The sequence below is a fragment of the Bos mutus genome, chromosome 22 (genome assembly GCF_027580195.1).
Source record: "Bos mutus isolate GX-2022 chromosome 22, NWIPB_WYAK_1.1, whole genome shotgun sequence".
In the NCBI taxonomy this organism is placed as follows: Eukaryota; Metazoa; Chordata; class Mammalia; order Artiodactyla; family Bovidae; genus Bos; species Bos mutus.
In genome coordinates this window covers 12,343,471-12,362,867 of record NC_091638.1, presented here as the reverse complement: position 1 = coordinate 12,362,867, position 19,397 = coordinate 12,343,471, and the positions used below count along the sequence as shown (strand labels likewise).

Here is a 19,397-nt window from a genome sequence, read left to right as displayed (position 1 = left end):
TTTCCAGGACAACTTTTATTCCAGTTCCCCCTTCCCAGCTTCCTATTTTATTAAGTATTTTAATTTTATCTTGTTTTTTAAAAGCTGTATGACTTAATCAATTATAAATTATTCAAGACTTGTGCAAGCAATACCCAAAATTCAGTAGCTTAGCCCAATAAAAGTATATCCCTCACTCAAGTTGGAGTCTTACGCAATTCAGTCAGCTCCTTCTAGAAGGGACTGTGCCATGTACGAAGAAGGCCTGCACAACCTTCATAGCTTGCCTCCTCCTTGTGGAAATAGGACCAGCTTACACAGTCAAAGGCTTTATCAATCAGGGCTCATGATTTCTTTTGTAATACAATTTCTTCAAAACTTAGAGGAATTCAGACCTCTCTCTGTGTCATACACTCAGAGCGCTTTCTTCGGCAAAGTTCTCAGTTCTGCTCTGTTTCTCTGCTTTCTTGTCCCCACATCTCTCTGCCTCAAAGGGTGGCTACAGCATTAATATGATCTTTGCTAAGATGTGCTTCATTTCACTGAAACCTTTAACTGGTCTTGAGCACATAAAGACTTAATCTCATTGCTTACTCTTTGAGGTCTAAAACAGTGTACTTCCCTAAACCTTCAAGACTCTAAACTGCTGGGTTCTTTTTTTTTTCAATTGAAGTATAGTTGGTTGGCAATGTTATGTCACTTTCTTCCATACAGCAAAGTGATTCAGTTATACATTAAACTTCTGGATTCTATTTCCTTTTATTTATTATCAATGAGCCAAATATTCCCAGAGCGCATTTATTTCTTATAAAGTCTTTTTAATTAATTAGTTAACTTAGTTATGGCATGCGGGATCTTCCCTGTGTCATGTGGAATCTTTTGTCGGCGCGCACAGACTTATACACAGACTCTCCAGCTGTGGCTCAGAGTGCACAGGCTTCAGTAGTTGTGGCCTGTGGGCTTGGTTGCTCCATAGCAGGTGGGACTTTTTAAAATTTTTATATTTAATTGGAAGATAATTGCTTTCCAATGTTGTGTTGATTTCTGACATACAACATGAATCAATCATAGGTGCATATATGTCCACTCCCTCTTGAACCTCCCTCCCCTCCCACCCCATACTAACCTTCTAGATTGTCATAGAGCTCTGGGTTGAGCTCCCTGCATCATACAGCGAATTTCCACTGGCTATCTATTTTACATATGGTAATGTGTATGTTTGGAGAAGGCAATGGCACCCCACTCCAGTACTCTTGCCTGGAAAATCCCATGGACAGAGGAGCCTGGTGGGCTGTAGTCCATGGGGTTGCTAAGAGTGGGACACGACTGAACAACTTCACTTTCACTTTTCACTTTCATGCACTGGAGAAGGAAATGGCAACCCACTCCAGTGTTCTTGCCTGGAGAATCTCAGGGATGGGGGAGCCTGGTGGGCTGCCGTCTATGGGGTCGCACAGAGTCAGACACGACTGTTTCAATGCTACTCTCTCAATTTGTCCCACCCCCACCTTCGCCCACTGTGTCTACAAGTCTCTTCTCTATTTCTGGCATGTGGGATCTTAATTGCCCAACCAGGGATCAAACCTGTGTCCCCCACATTGCAAGGCAGATTCTTAACTACTGGACTACCAGGGAAGTCTGCCTTATAATATCTTAACAGTTGGTTACAAGAGAGTTGGTTAAAACGTAGCCAATTACAACTGATACTAAGTTTCTGTTCAACAGACCTATCCCCTAGGGCTTCTAGCTCATGATCCACCCCAAAATTATTACAGGCAATCATTTTGCCCATGCAACACAAATCAACACTTTGCAAGCCTTCTGTCAGTTTCCTTGCTATCCATCACGTGATCATTAAGCCCGTGCCACATATCTGATATTGTTGAAATGGTTCTCTTCAACATACAAATTTCTCCATTAATCAAGAGAAGTACAACTAGTTGGAGTGATAGTCTCTAAATCTGTGAGTTAGCATCAGATCAGATCAGATCAGATCAGTCGCTCAGTCGTGTCCGACTCTTTGTGACCCCATGAATCACAGCACGCCAGGCCTCCCTGTCCATCACCAACTCCCAGAGTTCACTCAGACTCACGTCCATCGAGTCAGTGATGCCATCCAGCCATCTCATCCTCTGTCGTCCCCTTCTCCTCTTGCCCCCAATCCCTGCCAGCATCAGAGTCTTTTCCAATGAGTCAACACTTCGCATGAGGTGGCCAAAGTACTGGAGTTTCAGCTTTAGCATCATTCCTTCCAAAGAAATCCCAGGGCTGATCTCCTTCAGAATGGACTGGTTGGATCTCCTTGCAGTCCAAGGGACTCTCAAGAGTCTGCTCCAACACCACAGTTCAAAAGCATCAATTCTTCGGCGCTCAGCCTTCTTCACAGTCCAACTCTCACATCCGTACATGACCACAGGAAAAACCATAGCCTTGACTAGACGAACCTTTGTTGGCAAAGTAATGTCTCTGCTTTTGAATATGCTATCTAGGTTGGTCATAACTTTCCTTAGAGGTTTATGTTTATAGTGTATTCCATGCTGATTGGGAAACTCTCCTTGTGTGTCTGCTCCAAGTAGTGACTCGAGGATCCAGGACAGTGTGTATCTCCCACCTTCAATGGGTGGCCTCCATGGGGGCGATGGGAAAGGAAGAGAAAGTGCATGGTGTTTTGTGGCTCTGCCTGAAAGTGGTGCATATTACTTCTGTCTCTATCTCCATTCCATCAGCCGGAACTCAATAATATGATCTCAACTATTTGCAAGTAAAGCTGGAAAACAGTATTCTTTTGTGGCTGAGAGGAGTAAAAGTGAATAATGCCATAGAGCCAGTCTCTGCCCTACCCCATGAGACTTTACTGTTGTGTCCATTCAGCGTTTAAGAGTCATTCTCATACTTAGCACTTCCTTGCTCTTTTTCCACTCTTGCGTATAATACGTTCCTTCTGGGATCACTTTCTGCCTGACGTACGTCATTTAGAATTTCTTTCAGAGAGTGCCTCCGGCAGTAACCTCTCTCAGTTTTATCTGAAATTTGCCATTCAATTTGCCATTCTCTTGAGAGATATTTATTATGGGACCTTTCCTTAATGATGGGAGAATTCCTGTTACACTGTCTACCTCAGGCAGCACTGGGATGTTTCCTGCTTGCTACACCTCATGAGACTATTAAAACTTATGCTCAGATTCACTCAGTTTTACAAATGCCTTTGAGTAAAATTGACTTCAGAAATCTAGTTATATCTCTGAATTCACAGAATTATTTAATTTTTGATCAAAGAATTACTTTATTGACAGATGATCAATGCATTTAAGATTTTATTATCTAGCATTTTTAGTAACTTTTTGATGGAGAAGGGAGCCCAAGGGGGACCCAATATAGTCTTCCATATTACTCTATTTTCTGATATTCTTCACAAGTTCAAGGCCATTTCCTCACCAAATGGTGACTTCTTTAGTAGAGGACAGATGTTAGACTTACTTTGCATTCTGTTCCAAAAGAAAAGTGTCTTCATTAATAGAAGTTGCAGATTAAATCTAAAGTGAAAGTGAAAATGAAAAAGTCTCTCAGTTGTGTCCGACTTTTTGCAACCCCATGGACTGGAGTGGGTAGCCTTTTCCTTCTGAAGGGGATCTTCCCAACCCAGGGATCGAACCCAGGTCTCCCACATCGCAGGCAGATTCTTTACCAGCTGAGCCACTGCTCTAAGGTAAACACAGACTGCCCACCCCCACATCACATAGAAAAATAGATATGGAACTCCCTGTATAAGGGGATTAAACCCACTCCCTCCGGGCTGATTGCTGTGTTGAGTGATCAAACTGCTGCTGCTCTGTCCAGCACAGCCTCCCAGCACCTTAACCAGAACCTGGCTCTTAGTATTGTATGTTAGTCACTCAGTCATGTCCGACTCTTTGCAACTCCATGGACTGTATCCCGCCAGGCTCCTCGGTCTGTGGAATTCTCCAGGAAAGAATACTGGAGTGGGTTGCCATTTCCTTCTCCAGGGGATCTTCCCGACCCAGGGATTGAACCCGGGTCTCCTGCATTGCAGGCAGAAGCTTTACCGTTTGAGCTACTAGGGAAGTTACTAGGCTCTTAGTAAGTGCTCCATAAATACCCCATGAAAGCTGAGCTCACATATTTCTTTCTAACAAATTAGAGAACCACACAAATATATTTTTTAAATGTTTAAACATCTTTATGCATGGCACTCTGCTCTCTTGTGGGACTTAGCACATTTGGGTTTACAGTGAAGACTTCCTGGGTCTTTGCCTTTATCTTTACAACTAATTCATTGTTCCCGTGAGGACAAGAGCCTGCATGCCACTCTCCATATACCTCACAGGCTAGTACAGTGCCTAGTGTGTGTGTGGCTGGTGTTCAGCAAAGTAGGTAGATTGGTTGGTCAAGTAAATAAACCTCTGAAATCACAGATATTTGCCATTTCAGAGCTGGTGGGGATTAAAGGTGTTGTTCACAGCCTCAGGACAAGAAATGCCCTAAGACAATGGTTAGCCAATACCTATCAAATGCAGTGGATCGTGCCCTACCTGCAGGCGGCTAGCCTCTATTCAGGTCACATGTGAGCTCTTCTCACTCATTTGTGAGCTCCATCATACCCCACTCCACCCCATAGAGTAGATCCACATTAGGAGGCTTGTGGCTACAGAGCAGAGTACTTGTCACAAGACCACGACCCCAGTATGAGACCCCTGACTTGGCCACAATCAGTGGAGCACACTAGTACATCGAGTTGGTCATATTTTTGAGTAACAGGTAACATGGGGAGGAAGGCCTCAAAGCAGTTTCTGGGATCAACCCATGCTAATGGAGTGAGTTGCCATGTGCTCTTCCCAGATCTTTGGTTTCTGACCAGGTCTTGAGAGGAAAGGTGATGGTCAGCTTCCAGGACCTGACACGGTCTCTGTTTCTCTGCAGCTGCGGGTCTTCAAGCTGGCCAAGTCCTGGCCAACCTTAAACACGCTCATCAAAATCATCGGCAACTCGGTCGGGGCTCTGGGGAACCTCACCATCATACTGGCCATCATTGTCTTCATCTTTGCTCTGGTTGGCAAGCAGCTCCTGGGGGAAAACTACTGCCAAAAGCGGAAAAAAATTTCGGCGCCCAATGAAGATTGGCCACGCTGGCACATGTACGACTTCTTCCACTCCTTCCTCATCGTCTTCCGGATCCTCTGTGGAGAGTGGATTGAGAACATGTGGGCCTGCATGGAAGTTGGCCAGAAGTCTATCTGCCTCATCCTTTTCTTGACAGTGATGGTACTGGGCAACCTGGTGGTGAGTGCACGGGCAATGCAGGAGACTTCAGGGTTACCCTAGAAAGCTTTGATGTTGCACATGTGCTGCCACATTGCACCTCCCTGACGAAAAAGCCTTCAAACCTTTCAGAGAGGTGTGGGGTACATCATGAGAACTGTCCATTGGGAGGCAGCAGGAATAAGCTTATGTGACAGAGCAGGAAAGACCTGGTTTAGAAGCCCAGCTCCACCTCCAGTAAAGTTGGGTGATCCTGTGCAAGAGACAATCTCCTGAGTTTTAATTCCCTTAAAATAAAAAAATAGTGCTTACTCATGGGCTTACTGGGAGAATTAAATTGTAGGAATAATATATGCAAATTGCCTAGTGTAGCATCTGAGCTATGGCAGAAAGTCAATAAATGTTAGTTGTTAGTTGTTGAAGGAAAATTTCCCTTCCCCACTGTAGGGGGTATCAGGAGATTTTTTTTCGGGGGGAGGGGGTAGGGAATAAGAACTGACTGATATCTCGGAGCTATATGGGTTCTAGCTAAGAGCATGAGGGCAAGCACAATGGGACTAGAGGAAGGAGCTAGGTCATAGATAACATCCAACATCATGATGACAGTAACAAAATCCTCTCCCAGGCTTGGGGGAAGCCCCTCTGGAGGCCTTTATCCCAGTTGGCCCCACCACCCCTTCTCTGTCCCAGCCTGGCTCCTCCCCCTCAGTTTGTGTCCACTCTCTCAAGTTCCGGGTACCCTTGCTCTCAGCTCTGGCCTGGGTAGGGGGAAGGTGTGACTTCTAGGAACCATTCTCTCTCTCTCTCTTTTTTTTTTTTATTGAAGTATAGTTCATTTACAACATTGTATTAGTTTTAGATGTATAGCTTAGCGATTTGGTTTTTTCCCATTATGAGTGGCTACAGGATATTGAGTGTGATTTCCTGTGCTATCCCTGTAAATTCTTACTGCTCATCTGTTTTGTGTATAGTCGTTTGTATCTGTTAATCCCTTACTCCTAATTTATCGCTCCTCCTCCCACCTTTCCCCTTTGGTAACCATAGTTTAGTTTCTGTCTGTGAGTATGTTTCTGTTCTGTATATTCATATTTATTGTTTTTTAGATTCCACATATAAGTGATATCATATAGTAAGTTTCTTTGTTTGACTTATTTCACTAAGCATTATATCCTTTAGGTCCATCCATGTTGCTAAAAATAGCAAAATATATTTTTTATGGCTGAGTAATATTCCATTGTATATATATGTGTGTGTGTGTGTGTGTGTGTGTTTATATACACCACATCTTCTTGAGCCAATCATCTGCTGATAGACATTTGGGTCACTTCCATGTCTTACAGGAGCCCCTTTCTTATTGCCCTGGAAGTCAACCAACCTGAATTCTTTTCCCATAAGATTTTTACAGATAAGGGAAAACTAAACCATAAGAGGGGATGACAAGACAAATCCAGGCTCTTCAAAGTCTTTCCCACCAGGGTTCCTGAGCCAGAGCAGCCTTCTACCTGCTCTCTGAGTAGGGGGCTGGACAGACTGCCTTTCCTCCCAGCTGAGCTCCCCATCCTTGCAGAGTCACAGGGGCCCCTGACCCTGAGGCAGGAACTTTGCCTCTCTGAGCATTTTTACATCCTCATGTCATTTCCTCTTCACAACCACTCTGAAAGGTAGGGGACCCCCACTCCCTGCTGATAGGGGAAGGACATGAAGTTGGAAGCAGAGAGGAGATGTACCCAGGATTCCAGAGTGAGCAGCTGAACCAGAGTTTGGCTGATAAGGGTGGTCCTGGGGCATGCCCAGGCCTGCTCCTTTTGTTGTCCCTTAATGTCCCTTTGCTCAGCAGGAGTGACCCTCCTCTGTGGTGGAGAATGCTTCCAGGCCCTGTTCATGTGGCATGGGCATGGACATCTTGGCATCCCTGAGGCTCCTCTCAGTTGCTGTCAGAATGTCCATTTCCCCACGAAGACAAGCATCTTGGGAGGGCAGAAGAGGCCCAGGTGTGGCTGGCCTGCCATCCAGCTGCCAACCTGGTGGGCTGTGGAAGGGCTCAGCTCATCGACATGATCTTCCCTGCTACACCTTCTCTCCAGGTGCTTAACCTGTTCATCGCCCTGCTGCTGAACTCCTTCAGTGCCGACAACCTCACACCACCTGAGGACGACGGTGAGGTGAACAATCTGCAGGCGGCCTTAGCCAGGATCCAGGTGTTCGGCCAGCGCACCAAGAGGGCTCTTTGCAGTTTCCTCAGTCGGCCCTGCTTGCTCCCCCGGTCCAAGGCAAAGCCCCAGTTGGTGGTGAAAATCCCACTTTCCACCTCCATAGCCAAGAACCACATTGCTGCTGAGGGAGCCCTGGGGAGCCCCGGACGGCTCCCAGCTCTCAGAAGCCCCAGGGACGACCCCGGTGACTTCATCACCGATCCTAACATATGGGTCTCTGTGCCCATTGCTGAGGGCGAATCCGACCTGGATGACTTGGAGGAGAATGGTGAGGAGGATGCTCAGAGCACCAGGCAGGAAATGATCCCCCAAAGGCAGGTGAGAGTTCTCCCATGGGATAACCACAGGAAGCAGGGAGGGGCCTCAGGGCTGGAGTGACCAGGGGCAGCAGGGAAATTTTAATAAGAGGTTTTCCAACCTCAGGGCTGGTGCAGCCTTGAAGAACCCCAGCAAGCCAGGTATAAGAGCCCTAGACATTAGGAAGCACAGGCCATGCCAAGTTCTCTGGAGAAGGTTGCATTTAAGCAGGGCAATCAGAGGGCAGGGGAAGTGTCTGATCCCCAGGCCACCTGGAGATGCTTGAAAGTGTCTTTCCTACAGCTGCCCCATTCATTCCACCCAACCGGGGCTCTGTGCAGGAGATGCTAATAAGATTCCTTTAAGAACAGGATGTTGTCCAAAAGCAAGGCTCCTCTCATCTTCACCAGCAGCCTAAATGATCACTATGTGACTCATTCATCCAACTTTTCCCGACAAGGGATGTCACAGGGAAATGACATTTGCTCCTTTGGCACCAAGGAATTTAAAGCACATTTTTGGGTAACATATATTTTTAAGTGCTTTGCACAGCTCCTTTCTACCTTAAGGTATAAATCAACCCTTGTTAACCTCAACAACTGAGCACATGCGCCTCTCCACAACGTGGAAAGGCAGGGCTGCCTATGGGACCTGGGGACAGAGTGCTGCTGGCCAGGCCACTAAGTGGCCTCAGACAGCTGTGCTTTGAGTCTACAGCTCTCCCCTAGCCTCCTTCCCTTGCAGCTGTCACTGCTCTTGTGTTCCAGCAGCTGCTGTTATCAGCTGCCATATTTTACATGCCTTTGTCTGGGTGACAGCCGAAGGCAGGCCATCAACATCCCCCGAGTAAAGGACATGAACTCTGTCACAGCCGTCTCCACTCAGAGTCATTTTCAATTACTTTGGGGGTTCTTGGGGTCTCCAAAGGGCCAAGTTCATGACCACTCTGACCCCAGGACAAGTGACAATGGTCATGGCTAACATCTGTGGAGCCAAGCACTACTTGCTAAGTGCTTTGCAAGTATGAACATATTTAGTCATCAAAATAACCAAATAAAGTAGATCTTGCCTTCTCAAGTTTGCAGATGGGAAAAATAGAAATAAGAGAGGTTAAATAACTTGCCTAATGTCACACAGCTTGTCAGTAATGATGCCAGGAGCACACAGAGATCCATCTGGCTATATGTATATACATTAATTGTATGTATCAAGTCCTTGGCTCTGGCAGACAATGCTGTGCAATATCTCTTCAGAGTTAGAAGTGATCAACTGAGGGGGAGCCCAGGTACCCAAGAGAGGACTTTCTCTCACTATCAGGAGCAGCTGCAGCAAGTTGGGAAGTATGAGGACCGCCTGCCACCCAGGAGCCCAGGGTCTGGAATATCCTCTGAAGACCTGACTCCAGGCCTAGGTGAAAAGTGCAAAGGCGAGGCTCCTGCTCAGGGCCCTGCAGAGGTAGGTATGTGAGCTTCCTGGAGAGGTTGAAAGGCCTGCCGGACACTGACCAGGATGGTGGGGCCCGGAGGATGGGGCCGGGCATGAGGCGTTCCAGACCATGCTCAACCAAACCTCATGTCTCATCTTGGGAGTTTTTAAAGTCCTTCCTAATCTCTGGGCTAATCAGTATGATTTTATTGGGAAGAAAGAGGTTCCATAGACTAGGGGGCCAGGACCCATTCCTCAACCTCTCTGAGCCCCTGTGCCTCCATCTGGAAGCCAAGTGGTTATGGCTACTTGGCAGGACTCTTTTGAAGCTTCCATGAGATGCTGCTTGTCAAATGTTTAGCTCCTGCCAGAAATGGTATAAGTGCCCAGAAAATGACAGGCAAGAAAAAGGGAAACAAAAAGACAATGCACAGAGAAAGCTGAGTATCTTTCAGAGCCAGCAGATAAAAGTCGGAGTTGCTGTGGGTGAAGAAGTCTTCCCTGTGACCACCCCCACTTTCTTTTGTCCACACCATCGTCTCTGGTCAAAACCAGACTGGTGCTGGGGAGAGGCTGTCTGTACTGAATGGTGAACTGATGGTCTCACATAGGCCAAACAGGAAGAAGATCTTATAAGCAGTAAAAATAAACTTGGTGGTTTCATTACTAATCTTTAAAGAAAACAAGTTACATTGAAAGAGGTATCTCTAAAGATTTAGCATCTGTAATAGCTCCATATTACATTCAAGAATTTAATAAGAATTTAACTTGACACCTAACCACCGAGTTCCAATGGTGACAGGCACCGGGCAGGCAAAGATAAGAAAGACATAATTCATCCTGAAGCTATCAAGCCCATCAGCTTGAGGAGTGCCGGCCACTGGCTGTGTGCCTCTGGGCAAGGCTGGCCCAGAGGGGTGAGAGAAGAGGGTGGGCTGAGGTGGGATTTGAGGGCTCTGGATGAACACCGGCCTCTTGGTTCCAGCTGGGTGAGGGGTACTCTTCATGTGGACAGCATACTTCTGCTGAGCATTGTTAGGACTCCCCTGGCTAGTCTTCTCAGTGCATTCCTGCTGGGGATTGTTTTTGTTTTTGTTTTGTCCATGACCCCGGCCAGGCAGGGAGGGGCCTGACAATGACAGATGGGACCCACCCACCCCCATTTGGGTCCATTAGCCGAGCGATCAGGTTTACTAATATGAGAGCAGCTTCAGCTCCTAATTGAATTCATCTGGAGACATTACAGGGCTGAAGCTGCCAGGAGGGCAGCAGGGCCCCTGCAGCATTGCTCCATGATTAAATATTCAAGCCCAGTGAACGCTGAGAGTCTTGATGGGTGTAATTACGGTGTCTCGGGCCATCGCCAGCCCTCCATCAGGGGCCTGGAGGTTTAAAGTCTTGCACGGCTGAACCTCTGGGGCTCCGCAGAGAGCACCGCTGTTCTGGGGTTCAGCTGGCGAGGCACCAGAACAGAAGGGGCGCCATGGTGGGTCCAGCCCCGAGGGGCTCTCTCTGTATCTCAGGGCATCTTGGAACTCCAGGCCCGTTGGGCCGATGGTGACCGTGTGCAGATTCACGGGGCCCCACGGAGAGCTGGGTTCACTGCTGGGGCTTTTGCCCTGCAGGGAGCGGATGACACGAGCTCCTCGGAAGGCAGCACTGTGGACTTCCTGGACCCTGAGGAGATCCTGAGGAAGATCCCTGAGCTGGCAGACGACCTCGATGAGCCAGATGACTGCTTCACGGAAGGTAGAGTGGCAGCCACAGGCCTCCTCCCCTTGACATTCATTAGGGCCAGAATCCAGCTCATCTGGACACTTCTGTGTTCAGGGCTCTGGCCTGGGGTCCACGGGAGACAGACAAGCAGGATCTTTTGCTCCTTTCTCTCAGGCTTGAGGGCCCAGCGTCAAACACGAATGCCAGACTCCCAGAAGTTGAGCGGTGGAATCTGTATCTCCCGCCACATTAGACACAGCAAACAGATGCTCTGCCTTACTCATCACCTTTGAAAACACCTCACTGAGTTATAAACCTGCCCTGTTGAGAGTGAAAGAGAAAGGTAGCCACTGCCATGAACTCTTGATTGGGGACATAAAGGACCCAGAGGAGGGTAGGATCATCTGTGTCCCTCGATCCTTTGTGTGACTCTTACAGGCAGAACTTGCATCTTTTATCCTTCTTTTTCCTCAGTATTTAGAACAGCAAGGCCTGGCATGTCCTCAGTAGATATTTGTGCAATAAATGAATAAACGTATTTCATATGATGAAAGTGATTGTGGCCTAAATAAACAAATGAACCATTTAATTGAGTTTCTACTTTCACATGACCCTGGGCTGGGCTGCCCCCCGGCCCCATCCCAGCCGTAAGGACCTCCCAGTTCAGCACAGGTTCAGGCATGGCCCCTCAGACACCCCCAGGCCCAGGCCCCATGTCTTGTCCAGCCACCAGAGAGGGTGGGATAAGGACAGGGACCATGATATCACCTGTAGGGAGGAAGATGCCTTGGAGGAGGTGAGAGTGAGCGAGACCAGTGGTGGAGAGGAGGAAGGGCAGGATGGAAAGGCTGCCTGAAAAGGGACCCGGCTTCTCTCACTTCCCAGGAAAGAATTCTTTTCCAAAGGAGCAGCAAGTGGCTTTCCCAGCAGAGCGGTTTCCCTGCCAGGGCTGGAGTCAAATGTGCTTCCTTTACCAGTGGAACATCACTCACCCCCAGGCCCTTCTCCCCACAGGCTGTGTTCACCACTGTCCCTGTTGCAGAGTGAACAGCTCCAGGTTTCCCTGGGCCACAGGCTGGCAGGTACGCAAGGCCTGCTTTCGCATCGTGGAGCACAGCTGGTTTGAAAGTTTCATTGTCTTCATGATCCTGCTCAGCAGTGGAGCGCTGGTAAGGGAGCATGGGGTCCCTACCCCAGAGTCCTCCTGGTGTGTGATCTCCCACCATCCAGAGGCCCTGGGGCTGAAACGCTGGGCTCCTTTGACTCCTGGGCTGGAAGTCCCCAACCTGTGACTGAAGGGCGATCTGCAGCCCAGCATGAGGGCTCCTCTTAGCAGGAGTGCATGATCTGTGCTTGAGCCGCCCAGGTCCTGGCCTGCTACACCTGAATGTGTGGATTTCAAGCCGTGAGTGTGGAGATCCCCTTTATAGACAGGGAAACCGACACTCAAAGGCTTCATGGGACTTGTCCAAGGCTACCCAGCTTTTCAGTCATAAAACCTAACTTTGCCCTCATTTGATCCAAAGTCCCTGATTTTTCACCTTCTGGCCTCCCAAACACACCACCCTTTTCTGAGGGCCCAGAACCAGGAGGACCACCCTTCCCTGCACTATCAGGTCACTTGCAAATAACTGCCGTCATTCATTCAAAGCTCATGGAAAATCATCACAACAGCACTTCTCAAAATTTAATCGCCCAGGGAGCTTCTTAAGATGCAGGTTCTGATTCAGTAGATCTGGGGTGAGGCCTGAGAATTTGCATTTCCAGCAAGCTCCCACATGGTGCTGATGCTGGTCCACAGGCCACAGTTTGAATAACGAGGCCTTACAGTCAGAGAGATTCTGAGTTGAGACACCTCCTAAACTGGTTCAGTGGTAAAGAATATGCCTGCCAATGCAGGAGATGCAGGTTCAATCCGTGGGTCAGGAAGATCCCCTGGAGGAGGAAATGGCACTCCAGTATTCTTGCCTGGAGAATTCCATGGACTGAGGAGCCTGGCAGGTTGCAAACAGTCCACAGATGTGCGAAGAGTTGAAAGCAACTGAACACACACTCATCCTAAGCCTCTTGCTGAATGCCCAGCTTTGTAGCACACGGAAGGATGTTTCCCTCTGCACCATGCCTTAGGCTCACCATGCAATCTCAACTCATCTTCCCAGTGAACCAAGGTAGACATGGACACAGGAAGGGATTTGTCATCCTCAGGGGTCCACATTTATGGATGAGGACATCACAGCCCCGAAAGCCCCCAGCTCGTTAGTTAAAGGGAGTACTCACGCCCCAGCCTCTTGACTCATAGCCCCAGTGGTTCCACTTGTCTTACTCCCCAGGTGTCATTTACTCCCTGAAAGCAATATGCTGACCATCTGGGCATGCACTCCAAAGCCACATTTCCCAGGAAGGGAGGCCAAACTGCTGAGGGTGTTGTCTCAGCATTCAGGAGGAGCCAAAGAAGGTGAGAGGGTCTGATGGGAGGAAAGCTAAGCCAGCAAGGGCCCAGAGCTGAGGGAGGAGAGTCTCGTGCAGCAGGCTGGCCTGCCATCTTGGCTGAGTGGAGAGGGGCTGGCAGCATCTGGTGGTGCCCACTGCCCCAGCACAGGGTGGTGAGGTCTCTCTCAAATAGCAGTCTCAGCCTAGTGCTAAGTGCAGAGGCCACGCTGCAGGGCAAGGGGAGGCTGGGCAGCGCGTTCACCACACATACCCTTCCCTCTATCCTGAAAAAGATAACCTCATTCATTTGATGTGACTGTAACCACATTTGCTAGGGACTAGGTGCTTTCTTCATCATCTCCTTCTCTTCTCTTTCTACTCCCCTTCTCCACACACCCGAGCTGCTCCCCCGCCCTCCCTCCAGGCAGGGAGCACACATCCCACACCAGCTGCTGAACCCGCCCCAGCTTTGCTCTCCCATCCCCTCTCCTTCCCCAAGGGACTGAACTGGCTGGCACCAAATTTAGTCTTCCTTATGCTTTTACTTTGAGTACATTTAAAAAAAAAAAAATAGCATGAGTTTTTATCTGACAAAGTGCAAAAAAAAAATACTTGGAAATTATGGGAAAATGCAAAGAAAAATAACACCCATTTTTCTATCACTCGGAGAGAATCTCACTTTGAAAACATTTTGGTGCACTTCCTTCCCATCTTTTTTATGGATGTAATACATAAGTATTACAAAATGGAAATCACACTTGTGCATTTCATAATTTCTCAGTAAATTTTCTTGGTAATTTGGTCTTCCTGTCTTATTGACTGGCTGCAGTAGCTAACCCCCGCACTCACTCCTGATAGCATTGAATCTGCCTACAATGCTGGAGACACAGGAGACCTGGATTCGACCCCTGGGTTGGGAAGATGCCCTGAAGGAGGGCATGGCAACCCACTCCAGTATTCTTGCCTGGAAAATCCCAAAGACAGAGAAGCCTGGTGGGCTACAGTCCATGGGGTCACAAAAGAGTCGAACATGACTGAGCAACTGAGAACACACACTCATGCTTATACTCCTTTGGAGGTGTCGGTTTTTTTCCTGTCTTAGATCCAGCCTTAGAAGCAAAACTGGAAGCAGGAATTCTTGTGCAATTTGTGGAGGGCACCCTCTGGGCTTCCCTGGTAGCTCAGTTGGTAAAGAATCCACCTGCAGTGCAGGAGACCCCAGTTCAATTCCTGAATTGGGAAGATCCACTGGAGAAGCAATAGGCTACCCCCTCCAGTATTCTGGCCTGGAGAATTCCATGGACTGTATAGTCCCTGGGGTCACAGAGAGTCAGACACGACTGAGTGACTCACTTTCCTCTGGGCTGGAGCACGTGAAGGAAGTAGGACAGAACAGGGAAAGGGGCTGGGAAAAGATGTGGTTTCCATGAAGCCCAGCCTCACCCTGATCCCATGGGCGCTCTGAAGCATAAAGGCCATCGCAGGACTGTTCCACCTTGAAGCAAGGGGTCAGTCAGACACTGGCTGCAGCTGCCCCCAGAGGGGTGATACAGTCTCCTGAGGTGGAGTCCCTTCCCTTCAGCCCAGGGACGTGTTCTCAGGCAACAGGCATCACCAGCTGTTAGCAACCAACATTCACAGTAGCTGGAGATGGTCACACTGGTCCCTTCAACAGGATCTGAGTGGGAACCAACAATAGGTAGTGTCCTTAGGATACATTCTCGAAGGCAGAATTGCTGCATTTCTAAAACATTTGAGTCATATTCCCAAGTTAGGGGTCCAAAAAAACTCCACTAGTTTTTACTCCGCCCAGCTGTGTGTGAAAGGAGCTGCTTCCCCACAGCCAAACTGACTGGGGGTTCCCCTCACCCCATCCACCGCCCACCCCATGCCTCTTCCTCTTCATCAACCTGATGAAAGAGAAATGGCATCTTTTTCTTCATTTGGATTTCCTTGATTACTGGTGAAATGCAGCATTCTTTTCCAGAGTTCATTGGTGAACCTTACTTTCATTTTCATGAACATCCTTTGTTGCTTTTATTTTTAAACCAAGTCACTGTTAAAAAATCCCTTTGGTTCACTTCCAAAATCCAATTCGAGAAGGATTCCTTTCTCACTTGTGTTTGGCTTCCCTGCAAAGTATAAGCAGAACTGTGTGTCCCCGCTGGCTCCAGGGAAGTCCTGGTTTGCATCTCGCAGGGCCTCCTCCACTAGCTCACGCTACCTCCCCAGAGCAGAGAAAACAAAATGATGCAGGTGAGCTGGTTCCCAAAGCTCCCCAGGGGCTGTGGCCAGGGCTGGCTAGATCCTTTCCTCTCCTCGGGCCCCACTGCTGTGGGTCTCGGCCACCTGTCAACTTGCTTCCTTCTTTCCAGGTCTTTGAAGATGTTTACCTTGACCAGAAGCCCATGGTAAAGGCCTTGCTGGAGTACACCGACAGGGTGTTCACGTTCATCTTTGTGTTTGAGATGCTGCTCAAATGGGTGGCCTACGGCTTTAAGAGTTACTTCACCAATGCCTGGTGCTGGCTGGACTTCCTGATCGTGAACGTGAGTGAACAGTGGGCACTTGTGGAGCTGGGGGTCCTTTCCTCTGGCTGATGGCTGTAGCTAGTGCAAAGAAAGTTTAGCAAGGGATCTGAGAATAGCCCTGCATCCCTGTGATCCAGGTAAGATCTAAACAGTACATGATTCCAACACAACAGTGACCTTCGAGTGAGTCTTTAGGTCCTTGGTCTCCATCCAGAAAGACCACTTTCTACTCTCTGTATTTTACATTCAAAGCAAGATAGACATGACCTTGAGTCCACTGGCAGGGCTTCCGGACCTCAGGATGCTAAAGACTGCCTGGCACAGAGAACCTGCCCTCCCTCTGACTCAGTGATCTCCAGCCCTTGCTGTGCTTTAGAATCACTTGGGGAGCTCGTAAGAATACAGTGAACAAACACTCCTCTTCCCAGAGATTCATATCTTACTGGCCCTAGATGGAGTCCAGGCATCAGTGTCCTGTAAAAGTTTCTGGGCATGTCCAATGTGCGGACAGGATAGAGAACCACCGAGCGTGCACCAGTGGCATTTCCCCAGCGGCACTAAGAGTGAGAGAGGCCCCACTGGAGAGGTGATGCCTGGAGCTTGTGTGTTCAGATGGACTTGTGGCCACTGGCCCTGCCTTAGGGGATTTACCAAGGGCCTCCCACTCATTAAACTTGAGATTTCTCAAAGCTCTGGGGAGACCATACTCAATAAAGTCTCCTAATAGTCCTTTTAGCCCCCAGAGCCCAGAGAGAGTGCCTCCTCTTCTTGACCATACAGTCCTCCCTCTGTCCAGGCTCTTGCAGTCTTGGCTTTTCAGGATGGCTGCCTGGGCTGTTTGTTCACTGCTGCATGTCTGAGGGTCCCTGCAGGCAGGGGAGGCACGTGCTAAGTCTTTCTCTGCTTCCCGCACTCCCACAGCCATCGGTGCCAAGGTCGGCACATCAGAGGTGTTAGGAAATGTGTCTGTATTTGGTGCTTGCCTCCTGAAGCTGGATGGAGTCCAGTTCAGAACATTCTGTCCAGCCTCCTGTGTTGGCAGGTCCCCCACAGCAGGCCTGGGCACCCAATTCTCTTCTTTCCTGATCCCAATGCACTAGCAGCATCAGGCCACTGTATCACAGGGATTAGCTGTGAGGCCTGAAATCTGAGTCACAGGTGATAATTTTGTAGGTTATCAAATAATTATTCATAGATGAAGGAGAAATGTTTAATTCCAGCCACCCACCCTCGTGAGGGGCAGTCACTCCTGAGTAGGTCTCACTAATTTCAGTCCTAATCACCTGAAACGGTCACCCACTCATCCACCCACTTTCCTACTATTTCTCCTTCTGACAACCCATCCCTTCTTCCATTTATCCGACCGTTCACCCTTCCCTTCTCCCTTCCTTCCAGACATCCATTCATGTTTACACCTCCTATCTATCCTCTGTCAGTCCTCCCCCTCCCTCCATCCATCCTCATTCTTCTTCCTCTCGTCCCTTCTGTCCCTCTGTTCACCCTAACTTTCTATCCATCCATCAATTGATTCTTAACCCTTCTCTTTCTATCCTTTGATTTCTCTTTCTATCAAACTGTCCAGTCACCTAACTTTCTATTCATTCATTCAAGCATCTTCCATCCAAGTATCCTTCTACTCATTCATTTCTATCTTTCTATTCTTCCTTTAATCTTCCTCATCCACCTGTCCTTCCTTTCTTCCACCCATCTGTCCATTCATCCCCTTTTCTTTCACTCATCCATCCTGTCAACCCTCCATCCATCCTCTCATCTCTTCCATTCCTCTCTCCATCTGTCTTTTCATTCATCCATCAGTCATTTTATCCAGCCAGCCATCCTTCCCCAGTCCATCCACCCCATTTATCCACTATGTCAATTCTTCTTTGCCTTCTTTCTTCCATCCTCTCTTTCAATTCTATCATATCCATCCTTGTATCATTTAATCCATTCTTCTATCCAATCACCCTTCAACTTTCTATCAATATATCTTCCTTCTTTCTTTCCTTTCTTCCATCCACTCATCCCAACATACTTCTGTCTTTCTTTCAATTTGTCAAAATGCTTATTTATAACTACAGAATATAAGATTGTCTTATGAAGTGCTCTGGGAGAGATAGAAGCCGAGAAATAAAAATTCCCTATCTCCAGAAGTTTATACTTTAATCCTCCAGCAGATAGGACACACAGAGAGAAATAAACATATGATGATTGAGGATGCTGTGAGCACTGCTGGAAGCAATTAGTGTCTTAGGGACGTAGAGACATAAACCTGCATCCACTCTGGGTGGGGCGTAGCTGGGAAGGCTTCATATAGAAGTTGGCATTAGATACAGAACTTAAAATGAGTGGGAGTAACAAGGTACAAAAAGGGGTGGAGTGGCCAATTTAATTAAAAGGTGACCCTGGGCAGAGGCACAGACACAGGTACATTTAGGGAATGATTTGATTTGGGTAGGGTATATGGATGATATATGACTGGCAAAGCAGGCTGTGGCCATATAATATAGGCTAAGGAGTCTGGAGCTTGTCCTGAGATGATAAAGCATCAGGGAAGGTTGGGAGTAAGGGAGAAACATGATCATAATCAAATTTGCAGTGGAGAATGGATGGGATGGATGCAGCAATGGGGCCTAGAGATCAGTCGGGAGGCTTGTGGCCTGAGCTGTAGGAATGGAGTTGGACTTGAGCAGGAGGGCTTTGATGGAGAGGCCCCAGCTACTGATTGCCCCAACTGCAGATTTTGCAGCCCTCCTGGGGACTGAGCAAAAGACTGAACAGGGTCCAGGATGGAACTGGCCCCAGACCTCCTGCTGTCAGTCAGCCAGGCAGCTGGGTGCCACCTGGTGACGTCTGGAGAGTTGCCTGGATGAAGGAAGGGGGTCCTTCCCATTCCATTTTTTTGTCCTAGTGGAATAAGCTACAGTTCAGAGAACAGGCATTATTTGGGGCTCTAGCACCCAAGTGTAAACCCTTTCTTTTCTGACACACCCACCCAGCTATCAAGACAGGCTGAGCCTGAATTCAGCCCACCAGTCATGGTGCCGTTGGGGTCTCCCAGGACTGGGTCACAGTCTCTGGCAAGCTCATGCCAAGGCATAAGGTATCTCTCTGGAACCTTCAAAGTTCCTGGGAAGCATGACCATTTTTCCATGTCAGTTTGTGTCACTTGCAGTCCTTGGTCCAATACTTCAAAAATGCAAAACCTACTGACCAGCAGGGACTCACAACTCAAGTCACCGTGCCTCAGCTGTCTGTCAAGGCTGAATCTCCTGACCCCATGCCGGTCATCCTCCTGCAAAATTGCAAAACCGACTGACCAGCAGGGACTCACAACTCAAGTCACCGTGCCTCAGCTGCCTGTCAAGGCTGAGTCTCCTGACCCCATGCCGGTCATCCTCCTGCAAAATTGCAGAGCTGTGAGGGCCTCAGAGTTCTCTTAGCCTGACTCCTCACTTTACAAAGGGTAACAACTTTTGTAAACCTGGACTAGCAAGGCACTGACTGAAGGTTGCAAAAAAATCAGTGTTGA

At 48.3% G+C, this 19,397-nt stretch overlaps 1 protein-coding gene across 3 annotated transcripts in view; it reads left to right on the top strand.

The window, feature by feature from the left end:
* Positions 1-19,397, top strand: part of SCN10A (sodium voltage-gated channel alpha subunit 10) — an 89,017-nt gene that overhangs the window by 54,958 nt on the left and 14,662 nt on the right. For 2 of the 3 annotated variants that reach the window (XM_070360539.1, XM_070360538.1), the window contains 6 exons: positions 4,918-5,277; positions 7,341-7,793; positions 9,087-9,221; positions 10,817-10,940; positions 11,922-12,076; positions 15,713-15,886. In XM_070360539.1, coding sequence (XP_070216640.1) covers positions 4,918-5,277; positions 7,341-7,793; positions 9,087-9,221; positions 10,817-10,940; positions 11,922-12,076; positions 15,713-15,886 — 1,401 coding nt within the window. Of the gene's footprint in view, positions 1-4,917; positions 5,278-7,340; positions 7,794-9,083; positions 9,222-10,816; positions 10,941-11,921; positions 12,077-15,712; positions 15,887-19,397 lie in introns of all 3 variants that reach the window. The other variant, XM_070360537.1, reaches the window with a different exon arrangement.